Here is a 19,237-nt window from a genome sequence, read left to right as displayed (position 1 = left end):
AGTCGGGGGAGAATCACCCATTAATTCAGTCAGATCCCGGGGCATTATTCTCAGGGATCTTTGCCAACTGTCATTTTGCTCAAGTTGAGTTTCAGGTAGTTAACACTCTTGATGAAAAGAAGAGGCTTTCATATATCCCCTACACTTCCCTTTGGCTAAATGTACCAGACGCACTCCTAGATAATTAGAAAATGTCACTGCTATACACCAACACATCCACTGGTAATAAATCATTGCGTTTTACAATTACTTGCTGCTAGATTAGTTCATTTCAAGTAAAGACATATTTTCTTCAGAGGTAAAAAGAGTAATGGAATATTTTGCTTAAGTAGAAGTGCCCTCACTTCAGAAAAAATGGACTTGTCCAGAATATTACTCAAAGACAGTACATGGGTAGCTCACTAAAACTTAGTCAAGTATTTAGCCACTTTTCAATAAAAAATATGAAGATTTTGTGTGTGTTTTAAAAACTATGGGTTGAAGTAAATAGAGAATAGAGAGAGAGAGTAGAGACTTCATAAGAAAAGGCAAGGAATCTGCACACTACTTAAAATCAAAAAGACTAAAGAGGCCGAAAAAGGAGGCCATTTATGCTCTGTAAAAGGTCACATGACCTATCATACCTATCATGTGACTGTCTTCTACCGATGTAAGGGGTTCTGACATTGGAACGGGTAAAACACTGATGAAGATGTAGTACATTTGTCTGTATTCACACTTTTTGCTAATTTTTGTGAGCAGAGCATGACTTAATAAATGCCTTGAAAAGACTTTTTCGGCCTCCTTAGTCTTTTTGACTTAAAGTAGTGTGCGGATTCCTTGCCTTTTCTTATGAAGTCTCTGCTAATTGGAATCTACTCCACCACTAAAGGACTAAGCAGAGGCACAACAGTTTTGAAGTAAATAGTACACACTTCTGTTAGTACTTCAAAAAGTTAAGTACTTAAAGTAAGCTAAAAACAATTCAATCAAGGGGTAATGGGTGTAGTAGAGCAGTCCAGCAAGAATACTAGTCCACCTCTGTTTTTCATCATGAGCATGTATTTCAGAGCGGAGCTGGAGAACCAGCACTGACCTTGGACTGCTATGGTCTTGGTGTCCTGCAGTATGGAGTTGGCAGAAGACACTTGGACTGTGATGGTGTGCATGCCCTCACTGGGGAAGGTGTAAGAGATGCTCCCGTCCAACGATATCACCGGCTGCAAGCACAGCAGGTACAAGATCAATTTATTACATATCCATTTAACATCTACAGAAAGTCAGAGTTTAGAAGAAACTTTCAGTGGGTCAAATAACTTGGAACAGGGGTATGAAACTTAGTATGAAAAGGATATTGAAACAAATCTATACAACTAACACTAAACATACTAAGAATAATAAACAATAAGAATAAAACTGCTTTGCAAAAATAATAATGCATAAAAGGCAACATAGCAAGCAATAAAAATGAGACAAAAATGTCCATTAATGAGCTCTGCCGTGGAAAAATTACCTCAGTGTTGTTGCCTAACCACCAGAAGTAGGTGACAGTGCGCGAGTGGCTGGGCCAGACCACCGCTGTGATGTTCACTTCCTTGTTCCTTATGACCACGAAGGGGGCAAGAAGTTGGACGTGCTCCACTGGACCTGAGAAGGAACACCACAGAGGGTTGGACGTCATGCGTGGGCACAAGTAATGAGGCCTCCATGGGAACGGGGTACTGATCCAAATAAAAAAAAACAATCCAATATGCAAGATCACACATCCCATATACAGGGGGAGTACAGTTGCTCCCGATGATAGAAACACTGCAAACGTGCGGTTGATAAGTCAGTGGAGTTTTGAATATTACAACTTGAATCTAGACTGCACCAATGCATCGTATTCTTTTATAATAGGCAGCAGGGTGAGTGATTACATAGCCATCCTTTCAACTGGAGTTCAAGCCCCTGTATCAGCAAGCGTTCACCCTCCTGAGGTGTTTTCGACACAGAAGGATGTATTTACTAAGAGGTGAGCTAATTACTACTGTGTGCGAAATCTTAACGAGCGCAGCTTTCTCCAGCTTAGCACCTGATTTATTAACAGCACAATATGCACTTCATGCATTTCAAGTCACAATTTTCCAATTGGAATACCTGAGGCACAATGTAAGTACTGAGTGTGCATGTCTACCAGGAGAAACGTGTATGGCAAGCCGGTTTAACACTGCGCAGGGGAGAGAGCAGACTGTGACGCCCCACTGTAGCTGAGCCAGAGGCCAAGAGATGAAGCCCCGCCAGACGTTTTGTCATTGCGGGCATGGCATGACTTGGTCTTGGTCCGAGGTTCCAGTTCGTTTTTTAATCCGTCAAGCAGTGATAAAATAATGTCATTATTATTATTTATGATAATCATAAATATAACTTGACAATCTATAATCTAATTTCATCTCATCCTTGGACAATTGAAAGAGTAATTTTCAAATGGACCATCTTCTCTGCCAGTTGGGCTTTGAACAAATAACCCAGCAGCCATGGCTTTCTCAGGGTGAGAAGTTGGGGAATGCTTCCTCTGGCGTTAAATACCATGTATAATTATGCATGGTTTGGTTTAGTAAATTGATGGAAGTGATCCATTGCAATAATCTCTTCCTCCATTGTTGCATCCTACCATTGCCACTTCTCAAAATCCATATTAATTGGGTCAAACATAGTAAAAGTCTCCTGCGGAGTGTCCACGTCCAAAATGCTTGTGTGCAACTGCATTAACGGCACCGTAAACACTTCGTAAATACGACCCTGAATCCCTGCCAGCTCCAGGGCCGCTGCTCTGTAGCTGAGCCTGACCTCTGACCTCTGACTTCCACTCTGAAGGGGGCGAGCTTGATGCGTTTTGACCACATGGTCTTTGTCAAAAGCTTAGTCACCGCAGTCTTTAGAAGTTCTTGTACCCATACATATGACGTGATCTGAACGAGTTTCCGACCATCACATCCACAAACCATGAGTTTAATTCTGGGAGCTGAGGCTTTGGTGCAGAGTCAATATCTGTGCAGGGTTTTGCTCCAGCTCAGTGTTAACACATTTGATTTATATGCCTACCTAATAGCAAATTCATTCCCAGGACTTGATTACCAAAAAGGTTTGGCCTGAGTAATTTAAAAATGATCGATAAATTGTCATCTGTACAGTATAATACAGTGACAGCATAGCTTTGATGGGTCTTCATGGGTCTGTAACTGTGATGGGTTTGAAAATGCTTTGACCTAAGATGGTACCATTCTAACATCAGAAATGTGTTGACGCTATCATGTTTTTTTTTTTGACGTGATACCTTCTGGGTAATACTGTGCTCCTCCCTACTAAGAACCTAATAGGAGCTGACAGGGGTCTAGGTGGCATTACAGTAATCTCAGGGCTAAAGTTTCCCACAGCAGGCAGATGTAATACAGTATTTTCACGGGAAAACTCCAGCTAAAGGTTTGTGTAGTGCTGTGGTCTGGCGTGTTCGTCTCGCCGAGGCTTCTGTTAACTCTCATCCTCTTTAACCGGAACTAATCTTTATCCCCACTTTTAGACGCTCAGTTTGTGTGAGTGTGCGTGTGTGTGAGAGAGTGTGTGCGAAAGAGAGAGAGAGACAGAGAGATACTCATTTGGTATTAAATATGCTCAGCTGAGAAATCATTGTAGTACTTTTTGGCATTTCACTAAAAGCGTTGCCTGCACTGTGAAATAAATCCCGGCCAAAATTATTGCCATCAAAAATGTAAATAGAAAGAATACACTGACACATCAGAATTAAAATGGACTCAACAAACTGATGAAAGGGCTCCTCACAATTAAAACCAGGACACAATTCAGTACATGCTGAAAGAGCTTGCATAATTCCTCAGAAACTTTTAAGATACAGTGTTGTTTTGCTGCCTGAACGGAGTTGAAAAGTGCATGAATACTATAATTTGCTGTGTGTTGCTGCATGTTGCCTGAAAACCTCCTTTACTTTTAAATGAGGTGTCCTCAGATAACTGGCAATTAGCTGTGGCCTTGAAGGTCCACATCTCAATCTCTGTTTCTGCCCGCAGTGAAGCCTTGCATAAGCAAGTTTGTGATGACCTTTCCCCCAAAGATGCTTCAACATATTATTTGTGTTTATCCCAGCTGCTGTATTACATAATGGTGTGCATAGGTCGGTACAGCTCATTTCAGATTAGTTTAGCGTGGATCAACAGCGTGACTATCATTCAGCTGTGCCCACTTTACCGCCGGAGGTACTGTACGTACAGTAACTTATACACACACAGGTTATTAAAAATTCATATAGATATTTGGTTCTTTCCTTACTGCTGCTGTCAGGTTAAAACCTTCTCAGCTCCAAAATCACCACTTTGAATTTAGAAAAACAGCCTTATTTTCTAATTGCTGAGCAGGTATTTTTTATTATTACACAATGGGTTTTGAAATTATTTTGTAAACCCAGGGGTTACAAAAAATCCTCAACCCATTTGGTATTATGTAATCCTGCATTTCAAACAAAACATGAAAATCATCATCACCTAACTGGATTAACAAGGTTTTAACTCGACAGCAGCTGCGTGCAGATTTGTCTGAACAATGCGGGCACATACATGTGACATGCAGGTACAACGTTGTGGTGTCGTAACCCAGGGTGTTCTCTGCTAGGGCTGTGACACGGAATATTCCAGCAGACTTGTAGACGTGCTTGATCCCTTCCTCAGTCCAGCTCAGGTTGGAGTAGGACACGGCTGTGCCATCGCCAAAATCCAGCTGGATGTTGGTCCTTATAGAGTCGCCCTGAAACACAGCAGAACAGGTCTTCAGTCAGAATTGAATACACTTAGTATAAGTCTCATTAATCGTAGGCTACAATGAATTACATTAAGAAAAAGAAGAAGAATCCAAACATTATCATCAGCATTATTGTCATTAGCATGACATTTGTGGACCGCCATCTACAGTAAGTGGTCTCACTTGGACTAAATGAATTGTGAAAATGATACACACACACACACACACACACACACACACACACAAATATGAATACTAGAGGTGCAGCAGGTGTTGAGGGCAGTGCCACCCAGAAGCTAGGAACCAAAACCCAACAGGTACAGTAAGAAACAGAGAGAGAGATACAGGCTGGCGTCACTTTTTGCTTTGCTTTTGTCACTAGTTACTGTTGTGATACTTCTACATTAGCATGCACCCTGTGTGAGTGCGTGAAGACAAGAGGAAGAAAAATGAAACAGAAATACAGACAGACAGATAGTGGCAGGTGTGCGAGTCAATGAATCGTCTGCTGACATCCATACACAAACACATGCATATTCAGGACTTCTGTGTGAGTGTGAGTGTGCCTTCTTGAGAGAGAGAACAGAAACAGAGAAAATACTGTATGCGTGTGACAGTTAGTGTGCACATGTGCATCTGCGTACATGCATCCATGCCACCATGTTTGCATTTGCGTGGTGTGCGGTGTGTGGTGTGCGAGTCTTCAGCTGCCTGTGCGATTTCCTCTGGGAATTACATCTGGCACTTTCCTAGGATCAGCACACAACGCAAGTGTTGGTGGCTCCAGCTGCCACAGCGACCGAATCTGTGCTCATCCCCCAGGCCTGCGAGCGCAAACTCCCAGACTCCCTCTGGCACATTGTAACGCAATGCTACTGGGATCGTCATTTGTAACACTGCATTAGCATGCCGGCTCCGCCAAAACGCACAATAACAAAATGCTTAAACCCATTGTTTATTTTCTCCTAGCTCTCTCGTTCCTTCCATCCCTTGCTAGCTCCGTCCCTTCTTTGTGTGCTTTGGAGTGTGAAAACATGGGAGGTTTGGTTGAGTGTATGGGGGTGGCTTTCTGTCACTTTGCCTGGAAAATTATATCTTGGATAAGTGGCTGGAGAGAATAGAGAATGGCTAAGAACAGGGTTTTACAGTGCAGGCATTGTTGGGCGCCATAATGACCTGGCAAGCGAACAAGATTACGGCTTGGTGGCGCCGATGTCACTCAGCCCCTCTTGGTGTCCGCTGTCCGTTCTCTGTTCGGCTACTTCTCTATCAGGCACGATGGGATTTGCTAATCTGCATGAGACTGATGCTCGCCCGTCTGGCTAAATGTCACTCTTTGTGTCTGCGTATCTCCCAGGGCGGAGCAGATCCAAACATATTATGGCTGGAGTCTTGAGGCTGGGCCATCAGTGTTGGTGCGCAACAAAGACACCGTTGTACGGGTTGACTGGGGTTTGCATACACAAGGCCAACATTTGTTCAGGTGGGTGTCACACCTGAACCCACAGTGCCAATGTGATGAGTGAGAGCTCAAAAGTGTGTAGTCTTTAGTATTTCTGCAATGAAGGTACATTTTTAAACATACTGTAATTTTTCGTCAACTCTATGATTATAAGCCAAAGTATTTATTCTTTGGTCCTTTTTGTGACAGAGGATCAAGAGATACCACAGAAGAAAACTTTAAAACTTTGATATCTTTCACATGCTGTATAATTAAATCTAATTGTCCCAAAAATGTCTGTGCTTTGATTTTATTATGACAGATTTTGATTTGATATTGCTTAATATGAAGAGCCAGTACACCAGATTATGGTCCAGAAACTTGCATGACACAATTGTAAGACATTTAAAAAAACACAAAATGGTTGTTTAATGCCTGGGTGATGGGAGTGAATGGGCTTCACAGACAATTGTAGAACATCTTCTCCCAAATGTGACTACTGTTTGATACAGAAAACTGGCCAGCAGAAATACAAAATGACAAAGCATTCATTTAGCAGATTTGAGCAGAGAACTAGTATTAATCCAGGGAAACTATGAGTCATGATATTTTGCATGCCTTTTGGTGAGCATTCAGTTGAATTCAGCTGGGGATGCCAAATGGTGCAGTGATGGACACACACAAAGAGGGGGGGGGAGGGGGTGGGGCTTGGCCCGGTGTGAGAATTTCACAACCGATCCGGTATCCATCATAATATCTAAATAAACTGGTAATACCGACTTTTAACCGCAAGAGGGCGGACTACACTTGCATGTTAATGCAATATGTGCAGAGCAGGTTAAACACGTGTAACACAGATGGTCATTACATCATGCCGCTGGGTCATATGGTCTCAGACCGCAAGAGATAATCTGAACGTAAACAAAGTACGAAAAATGAAGTGTGGTCTCTCTCGCATCTACCCTCCAACTTACAGAGTAACTCCTCACTTAAACAATTTTTTTGAGTTGTAAACTGGTATTTAGTACTATGTACTTATGAAATGCAACAACGGCGGTCATATTGTCAACATTTGAGCCCAAATGTGCCGGAGCCGTATTTGTCTGACTAAACCTAGCTCAGTTTGCCCTCGAGTGGATAAAATTAGCAACTGCTGTTCAGTTGGATATGCAGTCATGTTCAAAAACAATTGTCCTAAGATACGTCATTTGGTAAAACAATGTTGTCACCCCAGTCTATCAGCGAGTGCACATGCCCACGAACACTCCCCCCTCATTCCTCTTCTCACCAACTCAGACCAACCCCATACCCCCCTCCTCTCCCCGGCTCTTCACCCCCTGTTTTGCTTTTTTTTTTTTTAAATTGCACAGTAGGCAGAGAGCAGCTCAAACTGGGTGCAGCATTACTCTTTAAGCACTGAGCTAGCAAGGTGTTAATTATCACAGCTTGGCCAGCGTAAGTGAAGCAAGATCTGACTCGTGTGTTAATTTAAACCACAGAACACTGAACCAAATAGGAAACCAGTCTAACCATGGGCAGGAAAACCAGCGCTCTTGACAGAGAGAGTCACCCTATCCGATTTGATCTGTCAATTAATCAATCACGGAAAACAAAAAAAGTGATGCTAGATATGCACCATTCTTTAGGCTTCAGTTTGGTTTGAAAATACACATGTACACAATTTGGACACAGCACCTGACCCAGGTGTCAGTTTGTCTAAGGCTGTTCTTCGGTTGCTCTAACGAGAGTCTCCATTATAGTCAGTACTGACCCAGAGAGTTTCACTGAGCTGCAGGAACAGCAATGAACTGTTCTTTAGAGCAATTTTATGTCTTCATGCAGTTATTCATATTCTGAGCAATGAACAAGATCAGCCCCATGCATTTAAGACAGCATTTAATTAAGGACTTCTACCACCAAAACTGCTACTGTAACATATAAAAACAATACATCCCTGAGCTCACCTAATTTAATCCAGGACTTTAAAAAAAACCCTGATAAAACAATGAATAATGCTAATTATCTATATGAAAAATTCTCCTCTCTCTCTCTCTGTCATGCACAGCATACTGTATACACCAAACTCTTCAGATGGCACAAAGAAAACACAACAAGCAAACTCTTCAAATGGCACAAAGAAAATACAAAAAGCAAATGGCACAAGGAAAATACAAAAAGCAAATGGCACAAAGAAAATACAAAAAGCATGCAACCCACTGAATTTCCCTGTCACCTTCTTTTGATGCCAAATAGAGAACAGAAGTTGAATTCAACATAAATTGTTTGAGACTTGGTTGACGTCATTTAGGTACAAACCAATCACCACTCCACCAAGAATTCAGTGAAAAGTGGGCCACTTTTACAAGGTTACAAAATCTCCCAAACAATACAAAGTCCAGACAATTTACTGTGGTGGTGCGGATCTTATCCTATCCCAAAATGTCACACGTGTCCATTTTTTCTTTATTTTTTTTTATCCACATGTGCTCTACAGTACTTTCTGCACATTAAATATTTAGTGCCATTTGCTCTCCCCAAGAAATACTGCCATCGCGGGCTTCATGAATATAAATTAAACTTTGAATTCATCTTGAGAATTTTCCCGAATGCAGAGGGGCCGATGCCACGAGGATTCTTCACCCCGCCCTTCCCGTCTCTTATCACATTGCTCTTCTCTACCACCCACCTCCATTCCTCCCTCGCGCCCCCCTCCCTCTTCTATCAGACAATCCCCCTCTTAATGAAAGAAATAGGCCTCAATTCCTCAACTCATCACACAGTAATATGACAACTGGGCCTGGACAAGACCCCGGGGGACAGACACTTACCTTGAACTGTTGCAGTGGAGGGAAAGCACTGCTGTTGCTAACGCCCAGACCCTGCACTTAATATCAATGGAACATATTCTGGCTGGATATAATGTGAGCAAGTTTAACAGTGTCTAGGGAGCCTGGCAGGCCCGGCCCTGGCTCTGAACACTGCGCCTCTCACTCACTAACAGGGTCTCCTGTGAGGTCTTCCACTTTTGCCTCTGTCTGAGCTTAGAACTCTTGCCGTGCGTGGGTGATTTGGATCCATTTGACTCTATTAAACTTTGGCGAGTGTTTAGAATGAGATTACTTTTCCTAGAGGGCGCCAGGCTGTTTTTGCCCAACTTTAGTACTTGCGTTTCATGTTTTCGTAGGCAATATCAAACATGTTTTACAGACAATACACATTTCGACCTCACTGCAAAACAACACGCAGCACCTTCGCTCTCATTTCCATGCTATGCAGCAACACATTGATTTTCATTTCATGTGTCTTAAGGTAAAAATCAATGGAATTCATTGCTGCTTTAGGGAAAACAAGCATCCATCTTGGCTAGTGAGGCAGCCATGTTTGCTCAGTTCCCACCTCATCCAGATGCACCAGGAAGGTCACGTTGTTGCCCAGGTTGGCGGTGAGCTTGCTGTCTTTGGTGGTCAGCGAGAGTCCTTTCGGAGGTCTGTTGGGGCACTGCTGCTTTCTGGCTGTGTACATCTCCTTCACTCCTTTAGTGCAGTTGTTCAACACCACTTTACGGTACCTTTAGAAAGAAATAAAAGTTTAAGTGTCTGTTCTATTCTATTCTTTTCTGTTCTAGTCTACATAATCCATTAGTTCACTTGATGCTAAACAGACTTGGTTTTTGACAGGACTTTGTTGTTCTCAGCAGAATGGTACAGTATGTCAGTACAGATCTACAGCCTGACCATGCAAAAACAGACTAGATCAATACTGACAACGCAGGCTGTGTTAGAGGCTTGACACCTCGCAATGCTTAATCACAATGACAGTGTAACAAAACACTGTCAAACTAACACATGGAAAACCCATTTTCTTGTCAGTAAAAGAACGATTATTTAAGGTAAATGTTAATCAAGTTCATTTTGGTCTTGAGCAGTTATTCTGACTTGGGTTACATTATGCTAATGCTTAATTACACATTATGCTGCAACACTATTATTTTTAAATTTAGGAGGAGAGTTACTGAACTGGATCTTCCATTGAGTACAGTGATGAAAAAGGGAATAGAAAGCCTCCAAAACAAACCAGTTGCACTCTGATAACAAAGACCTCACTTGAGTGTGGCAGGCCAGGATATAAATATTACATCCTATTACATCCTATGAGCCGAGCCAACACCACTCACCCCGTGCTGTTGAGGTAGTTCTGACCCTGGCTGCAGCTTCTGGACACAGTGGAGGGATTGAACCAGAAGGCCGGCCTGCAGTTCCCGTCCCCGCGCCGCTCATATCCATAATCACTATCGGACAACAAAGCACATCCACACGACTCCTGATCAATATCAGCATGGGAAAAGGGACATATTGTCATACGGCGTGTTCCATTTCCCCATCTTATCTATCTCTTTATAACTGGGGACCAAGGGCCTGTCTGGCATAGAGACGCATCATTATTATGTATTGATTAAGGGCGCTGTTGACAAATGTTCCACGACCGTGTGATGCAGCGTGGGAACCCCCAGGGCCTGCTTCCACACACCAGGGCCGCTAACTCTCTCTTGCTTGCTAGCATTCCAATCAGAACATGATTTACATCTCACAAAGCAAGGTAAGCAAGTGTCCGTTCTAATAACGGTCGTGACATTGATTTATCAATTAATTACCAAGCCAGAACAAATAAACAAAACTAACAAGCCTGTGGCTGACTAGTCGAGTTTGGCTCTGTGATTAAGAAACTGTGGACTATTCATTAACAAACTGTCAAGGCATATTGCCTGCACAGGCCCATATGTCTAAAGAGGTTAAGGGTCAGTATGGTATGGGACAAACAGCCATCATTGACAGCTTTATACACGTGTATCGTGTAGAGCAACTGTGCACACACAGCATTGGCATGATAGTAAAACCTTGGCATGACAGTAAAAATTGAAATGGGTGATATGGTTGGATTACTGGAAAACCTTGAAATACCAGTCAAAAAACATTCAAAGCCAAGATCAAGAAAGAAATTTCAACAATAAATAGTATTAAATATAGTATTAATTTCAAAACTTATTTTTATATCACAGCATGTTTTGTTTATTATTCCCATTCTGTTTGCCAGTTTACGACAGTTGGGTGAATTAGACTCTGCTATATACAGTATATCAGTATCTGGCATTGTTTAAACAACAGACCTTTTGTTTCTACATTCTCCACTAAGAGAGCAACAGTTGTCTACCACGTATAGCATGTATAGCACCTCCATTTCATAAAAGGCTGATCAGTAAACATTTCAGCTAAGGATTTGGCAGACACTCCACACTTCAAAGCCAATTAAAAGTTTATCTTTTTTCATATTGATAACTTTTAAACTAGTCATTTTAGAATTTTAAGCATGCAACATATGACCCCCTGCAGAGAGAGAGAGAGACACAGGCAGAGATCAGACACATACTCAGACCTGAAAATAAAATAAAACAAACTTTCAGTTCAATGGGAACCAATTAGTACTCACAGTCTGACCTTCCACAAACACTATTTACATAACTGCTATATGTTCGGATGGCTTTTTTTCTGTTCCCTGCCATTACAAGATAAAAAGTACAACCCGTCTGGGATTTGCATACAAATTGAAACTATTTTCACCCCTCATCTTCTCAGCGATATTATAAGCATAGCAAGCACGCAGACAGACATTATGAGCAAATTGCGTAAAACGATCCCCAAACTTATCTGATTATTGGAAAACTCACACTGCAAATGGACTAAATTAATGAGACACACGAATAGCATATGCAATAGAATCCTCTTAAATGTTTGAAAATTGGCCTACAGAATGAGCAGCACACACAACAAATTGTGTGTGCATATAACTGCTCTCTCGTCAAAGCTGCATGCTTCAGTTGTTGCTCTTAGCTTGCTACCACATAAGTTGCCCATTCTTTCCCTTACCTTCCAAGTTTTTTTTTTTTTTTTGTTGAACAGTAGCGGCCATATCTAGCTTGTGCTATTCCTCTGTGTTGCTCTAATACAAACCGGTTCACTCTGCTGTCAAACGGTTAGCTCCTGTGCAGTATTTCCATAAGCTCACACATCCATCAAACTCATTTTCCTCAAAATAAATCTGCATCCACTCAGTGGGTTAAGTGAACAATGTGGATAGTAGAAAATTACAATGAAAAAAGTGAATATAAGAACATAGAAAAACATATAGCTTTATACCTCAAACACAGCACTGATATTTTCTGGTCCATTCATTTTCTTTGCCTGCGTTGTACCAAATCCATCTTATTGTTACAGAATTAAATTAAAATGATTTTTAGCTGTTTTTCTCATGCAGTATTCACAACTTTCTTGGATTGTATTACTTTAAAAAGTAGGTTATATCCTCTTTGAGTGGTCTGAGGAGGTTATTTAAAAGAAATATTAGCTGGATGGATCTACTGGATGGAAACAATGGATACTGTCATTTTTTATTTTTCCTTTTAAATCTTTACTTATACAGAGAGAAATTTGACTGGGCATGACATTTGATTGACTGCTTTTTTCCAACAAAGCCCTGCTTCACATTCATACAGTTAAACGCATTCACACCTGGCAGCTGCCCAGTACAATCACACTGCAAAAATAATGAAAAGCGGTTAACACATCCTTTTAAAGTGGTGCTTCTAAATGCGTGGCAGCGCTGGAGAACAAACATTGTTGTTACTGAAGTTCTCCTTAAGCAGACAATGGAGAGAAAGGTAATGCTGCTAGACGATTATGAAAAAATCAATAAGCTATTGTGCTGAGCGAAGACAAACATCCTTTTACCATTCAAAATCATGGGCCCGGCAAATGCAAGACTCCGCTGAGAGGATTCTGGAATAGTCCTTTCCCAGCATGCAGTAGTTTCCAGGCCTGCGCTTCATGTAAATCTGTTTTTGTCCCATCACGCATGGTTCACCCTGTGGGCACAATAAGCACCATAATGACTTTAAAAGCTATTCATTTTATGGTATTAGGAACATCAACATGGTAGGGGGCACACAAACAAGTAAGAAGTGCACAGTGGGTTTTACCTGGTTGTGCAAGTGCCAGGTTTGATAGTCTTCCTCTGTGCATTTCCTGCTGAAGATCGACTTGTAGTCTATCTTGATGAGCTGCCATTCGGAACGGTGGCTAAAGTGTCCAAAAAAGCTGCATTGACCAATGACAAAGTTCAGTTATTAGCCTAATGCCAAGAAAATGATAATGAGAGTCATTACAGTCCAATTACCTTAACATCATATGCTTAACTACAGTCTATATCAATAGGTAGTCAAAATAATGTGAGGTGACAAGGCTTGTCTGTACATTAAGCAGCAGCTGTCTTAATGAGTGATTGAACTGTCCTTAATACGATCTAATATATCTATCAAATGGTCTTTCAGTCAGTAAAATCAGACTTACAGCCTTTATGACCCAGTACGCCTCTCATAAATGTAGCTTAATAAAGACTGAACACCACCATGCATTGAATTGGCATTTTCCCTCAAGTGTTCCTCCACCCTTCTAGCCTTTTCACTGAGAAGAAACCCCAAAGGACTGAACAGGACAGCAAAAATACACCATTCACTCTTCACTCGACTCACAATAACGGCCAAAACAAAAGCCCCGAAGTGGACACACAAAAACAAAAACTTCAAACATGTCATCCCCGCCTTTTGTAATACTTGGACTTACGTCATGATCTGGTTCTCTGCCCCAGCCTCCACCAAGACGCCGTCCACAAACAGAGGCACCAAAGAGAAGCTATGTCGGGTCCACTGCCTCCCCTCGTCAAAACTGACCCTGTGTGTGTGTGTGTGTCAGAACGCATTCCCATCACAAACCCAGAAACAGCCGTGGCAGGGAAACAGACATTCTCTATTAGAGCCAGGTCATGAGGGAGGATTTAGGTGGGGATCAGAATGACTGGCTTGTCTCAAAAGACGAGTCTCGGAGTCTCTGTGCAATTAGCTACTGTAGCTTTGGGTAAATATCAAAAGGAAGAGCATAAAAAGGGATATTAAATAGATAGTCTGTCTGACTATCAAAGCAGAGATACACAAAAACCGCTTTCAGAACACATGAAAAGAGGAGAAAGGAAAAAGAGCAACGTCACAGGTCCTGGGTAAAGTCTACAGAGTGGTGGAAAAAAACAAGACTGGAATAGAAGTGTTTCATGTTTGACTACAAAACTGCAGAGGGGGAAGGAGAGAGCAAAAAAATTGGACAGCTTTCATCATCGGGGCCCGGGCTCTATTGATTCTGACAGCTTATCAACATCGGTGCAGAAGTGAGAACAACTAGGAGTACCTGAGTGTGACATGGGTTGAAACAGTGCTGGGGCCTGCGCTTGGAAGAAAGAGAAAATACCCCTTGTTGCCTCTAAAAGCCCCGCTGCCTTCATTTGGCTAAAAGCACTGACAACAGGAAAAGCGTTGACATGCACCTATTATGAGATTCAGGCCTGGGAAGTGTTTAATGTAACATTGGCTGGGGAAGAAACACAATCGCCGCCGTACAGTGCAGTGGAGATATACAGGCTTCTTTCTATCTATCATTTTTTTCAGTTCCCCCACCATAGCACTTAAATTGGTTGTGAGACAAAAACCCAGCAGGCTACACTTCACTGGTTCTAAAACTAATTTCAAAATTGTTGCAAAAGCGATTGGAGAACAGATCTGGTCTCACTTGGATTAGTCTGCACTGAGGCAAAGCGTAGGCACCCAATTTGGCAAGAGGAAGGCAACATGTTAATGAAAACACTAAAAGGGGGGCTAGGGCTGCTGGCTGTTAATGATAAGTGGGGTGAAAAAAAATCTCTTAATTAGATTTCCTAAGACTTTTTGCAAGAGTAACAGCAAAAGTGCATCATTAAATGGATATAATATCACATGTAATCCATATGCCCATTATTTTACACCGTAAGGGGTGAAATAACCTGAAGATAGTTGTCACGGTAATAAAATATAAGGTGGGAAAAGTGGCACAGAATGAAAAAAGCAATAGAACAAGGGAAGAAGTGTCGAAAGGACCTACCACAAGTGTCTGGTCGGTACAGATGGCTGTTTCACAGCAACAAGGGCGCCTCCTTTGTCCAGAAACCACACGTTGTGCTCCTCTTCAAAAATCTGAGCACAGACATATGCATCAGTTCACCCTTACAGTACTGAACAATGCAGTGTTATATTCAGTTAACTAAATATCATTGAAATGCTGATATAAGGAATTGTACTGTATTATATTGTATAACAAGACATGACACCTTAAAGCTATATTCTACTTAGTTTTAACATGGGGGTTATTTGGCACTTGACCGCCATGGAAACCAGACTGCTCACCAAGATTTTGTTCACCAACGTGTTAAATGTCAGTTTTCAGGCTATTTTCGTGGCCTCATTCAAATGAATGGGAAGTAAAAATCTGAACGCTACAAACTCGTCCAGCTGCATCCAATATTGGTAGTTTATATTCTGGTTTTCATGGTGGTCAAGTGCCAAATAACCCCCATGTTAAAACTACTTGGAATATTGCTTTAAGAAGCTGTTTTATATTCCAACCTATAGTACAGTACATGCCTGTCAACTGGCTTGATCTTAGTTGGACTCAGTCTAAGCTCACCTGTCTCCAGCTGTTGCCAGCATCAGATGATATGAACATGCCAACATTGTTGTAAGACAATTCCGCTCCGATATTTCCTGCAGTGAAAATGCCGACAAAAAAATGTATGGGACATAATGAAATCACATTGAAATTATACAGATAACGGGCCAATCAGACCAAGTCCATGATGAATTTACTCTACTGGCTTGATTCCCAGATCACCTTACTCTCTCAAAATCCATGTGAAAAACAGAAAGAAGACCCCAAATGAATTCCTATGGATGCCTGCTTCATTCAGGCAACACAATGCGAGACATGGAGGAGCGTGAATACATCCATCAATCTGGCAATTGTTTGGCGTTACAAAACAATGCCTCAAAAGCTTTCCTGTGAGTCTGCAGCAAGCGAACTCGCTTCTTCTGTTGATCTGTTCTACTATCTTGGCCATGGCTCAGTAAATAGGCATGTGTTTGATCTGGATGGTGTTTGTCATGTTGGTGAAATGATCTCTGCACCAGCTGACGTCTGTAAAGGCGCGGCGGGCAAGTGAATCACGGCGCCAAAGCAAAGGCTTGGCCAGCAATACACACACACAGACACACTGTGCAAGCACGGCAGTGGAGATGCATGTTTATTCAATATTCTCACACACCAAAGACAAAACAGACAGATCCGAAGACAAACACCCACACACATATGCATGCACGTACACACACACACACACACACACACACACACACACACACACACACACACACAGACACACAAAAAAAAGCCAGACTTGTTCTGCTGACACTGTCACTAGTGCTAATACATCTATTTTGTCTTTTCTCATCTCTTTCTTTGCTGTTTTTTTAAATGCTCTTTTAAAAAACTGTTTTTTTAAATGCTCTTGCTAACACCCACGTTCACTTGCACGCACACACACATACGCACCATCACACACACACATTTACACGGGCACAACACACTCTGTCTCTCTCTATTTCTCTCTCTCTCACACACATACACACAGAGATGCATGCATATTTGGTTGGGTTATGCACCCTCAAAGTAGGTGTAAATTTATGATATAAATAAATAAAATGTGACCCATAACAGCTTCTGAGGTATGAGATTATGTCTGTGGCAGATTTGGAGATGCCGCTGTACGCTCTGCTTAAAGAATCTGTAACACAGATACTGGTGTTACACCAACTGTCCAGGTAGCTGACTATCGGATCACAGTATACACAGGAGGGACGATCCTGAGTCCAAACCCCATATTCAGCAAAGCCTGAACAATGTGTTTTATACAAATATTTGTGTCTTCAGAATTTGTTCAATACTATTCACATTGGGTAAACCTTTAAATTACAGGCCATTAATTACACAGTCATGACCAGAAATAACTAACTAATATCCAAGTAAAATAGATATAATAACTAGTTATAGCATCATAATGACTGGTAATTACTGAGTAATATACAAGGAAAGGTGCTTTAACCAGTAATTGTATTAAATAAGTTGCACTGCCACACACTTCTGAAAACTCCAGCAGTGCTGGAGGCGAAGGATCAAGGAAGAAACACATGTTTTTTCATTAGGTTTTTATTACATCTATTTTACTTGGAAAGTACTCAGTTATTTCCATTACTACGTAATTAGTGGCTGGTAATTTAAAGGGTTACCTCACATTGTTATAATAGTATGTCTAAACTTTAGACATACTAAAGTATGGGTCTGTAAGTCATAGAGGAAACATATTTGACTGAAAATAGTTTTGTAGGTTGAACAAATCCAGATACACCTCTAACACATCCATAAGAGATTTCATACTGTAGGAACTTGTGAAGGAGCTGGTAAGTTAACAATATAGGCATTTGTGTAACAAGGCATACTGATTGAATGATGCACTGTGTCACCAGCAGCGCAATATCTTTCTAACATTAACTTTAAAATGTGAAACAAAAATAGCCTCTTGCAGAACATGTCGTAAAACAGAAATAGTTGCATGATAAAAAATAAAAGAAAAAGCAATGCTTCACCTCCAGCATCACACAGAGACGACTTAATTCTCATTAAAATAACTAATTGGTTTAGGTACAAATGATCTTATGAATCTTTATGAACCTTTGGCTTTCAAGCAACACATGTACTGTAGTGAAAGTTACTGTACCTCCATGTCCAAACAGATAAAAAAAAAAAAAAAGTCAGACAGTGTGTTACTCTGTGGTCATGGTTCTCAAGCTTTTTGGCCCATGACCCCTAAAACAAAGCGACTCCCACTCACAAAGCCAGATGTGGGTGGGTGTACAAAATTAACCAATGATTTTTATTTTCCGGATTTTCACTTGATTGTTGGAAGTGACATAGGCTCTAAAATGTGAATTTTTTTCACAAAAGGAAAGCATTTATCACAAAGTTTAGAGACATGAAAATAAATTGCTACATTCGAGATACTGTATGTTCTTTACCATTCACCACTGATCTATGGAATTTGCAACACACAATTCCTACGAATGCTTTTGTCTCACCCGTGGCGACGATGATCCCTGGTGCGGAGCGCTTGGTGGAGATCGTTCCTGACAAGTAGGGGTTCTCTGACATTTGCAGTTGGAGATGGAGTGAACAGAAAGGCTGGAGAAAGAAGATACACATTTCTAAACTGCAAGCCTAAGTCGAAGAAAAGGAACTGGTTGATACAATATATGAAGGGTTTCATCCAAAAAAAACATATATATACATTTTGGAAGAAAAAAATGCTATGTGAAAACCATCAGTCAATATTTGGAAAACATTACATTCCTCAAACACATTTCATTTCCTGAGCAAAGGTCTTAAGATGACTCATTACTTTAAGTAACCAGACGGTGCTTTACTTTCATGCCAGCAATTATCAATTTGGCATCAATATGTTCAAACGGTGGATATCTCATTTTGCAATGACACTCTTCCTATACAAAGTGAACATTACCAATTCCCACATTTACTTTAAATACTTTTTTTTAATAAACTTTAAATATATTATGCATTAAAATGTATATTCTAGCTACCCATCAGCTTATTTAATTAACTACCAGGTAAGGATACAGAAATGAGACGGTGAATCTTTTTTTGCTGTAATATGAGGTGGTAGAAATAAAATGCTCAAACAAAAACAAAAACATCAAAACACAAGCCAAATTCATTAGTCTCCCAAAGAGCACCAACTGCGCCTCTGTAGGTTTTGCTAATTGCATTTTATCTGTCATTAATACAAAGAGCGGTGGAATTTGCATAAAAGTATGAAGTCAAGTCTCCAGGGCAAGCATACAACAGAAGACAATTACGTCTGTTCACCGACCAGAAAAAAAGTGTCCGCTTTCATCTTTCCAATTGATAGCATGACACTGGTGTAAGGACACCAAGGGCACCGGGACTGAACAGGGTAATCAAAAAGAATCTGCGACAGTAATTAAAATGTCACATG

The 19,237-nt window shown here is 41.0% G+C and overlaps 1 protein-coding gene across 1 annotated transcript in view; it reads right to left on the bottom strand.

Annotated features, from left to right (window-relative positions):
* sorcs3a (sortilin related VPS10 domain containing receptor 3a) overlaps positions 1 to 19,237 on the bottom strand; it is a 146,919-nt gene that overhangs the window by 9,775 nt on the left and 117,907 nt on the right. The window contains exons 11-21 of the mRNA XM_071921088.1: positions 18,303 to 18,405; positions 15,805 to 15,881; positions 15,223 to 15,314; positions 13,882 to 13,989; positions 13,239 to 13,356; positions 12,991 to 13,124; positions 10,383 to 10,496; positions 9,605 to 9,776; positions 4,587 to 4,773; positions 1,493 to 1,626; positions 1,076 to 1,199 (exon numbers count right to left, since the gene is read on the bottom strand). Coding sequence (XP_071777189.1) covers positions 1,076 to 1,199; positions 1,493 to 1,626; positions 4,587 to 4,773; positions 9,605 to 9,776; positions 10,383 to 10,496; positions 12,991 to 13,124; positions 13,239 to 13,356; positions 13,882 to 13,989; positions 15,223 to 15,314; positions 15,805 to 15,881; positions 18,303 to 18,405 — 1,363 coding nt within the window. The remainder of the gene's footprint in view (positions 1 to 1,075; positions 1,200 to 1,492; positions 1,627 to 4,586; positions 4,774 to 9,604; positions 9,777 to 10,382; positions 10,497 to 12,990; positions 13,125 to 13,238; positions 13,357 to 13,881; positions 13,990 to 15,222; positions 15,315 to 15,804; positions 15,882 to 18,302; positions 18,406 to 19,237) is intronic.

Source organism: Centroberyx gerrardi, chromosome 3, assembly GCF_048128805.1.
Source record: "Centroberyx gerrardi isolate f3 chromosome 3, fCenGer3.hap1.cur.20231027, whole genome shotgun sequence".
NCBI classification, from domain to species: Eukaryota; Metazoa; Chordata; class Actinopteri; order Beryciformes; family Berycidae; genus Centroberyx; species Centroberyx gerrardi.
Note: the sequence above shows the minus strand (reverse complement) of the source record. Positions and strands in the feature narration are given on the sequence as shown.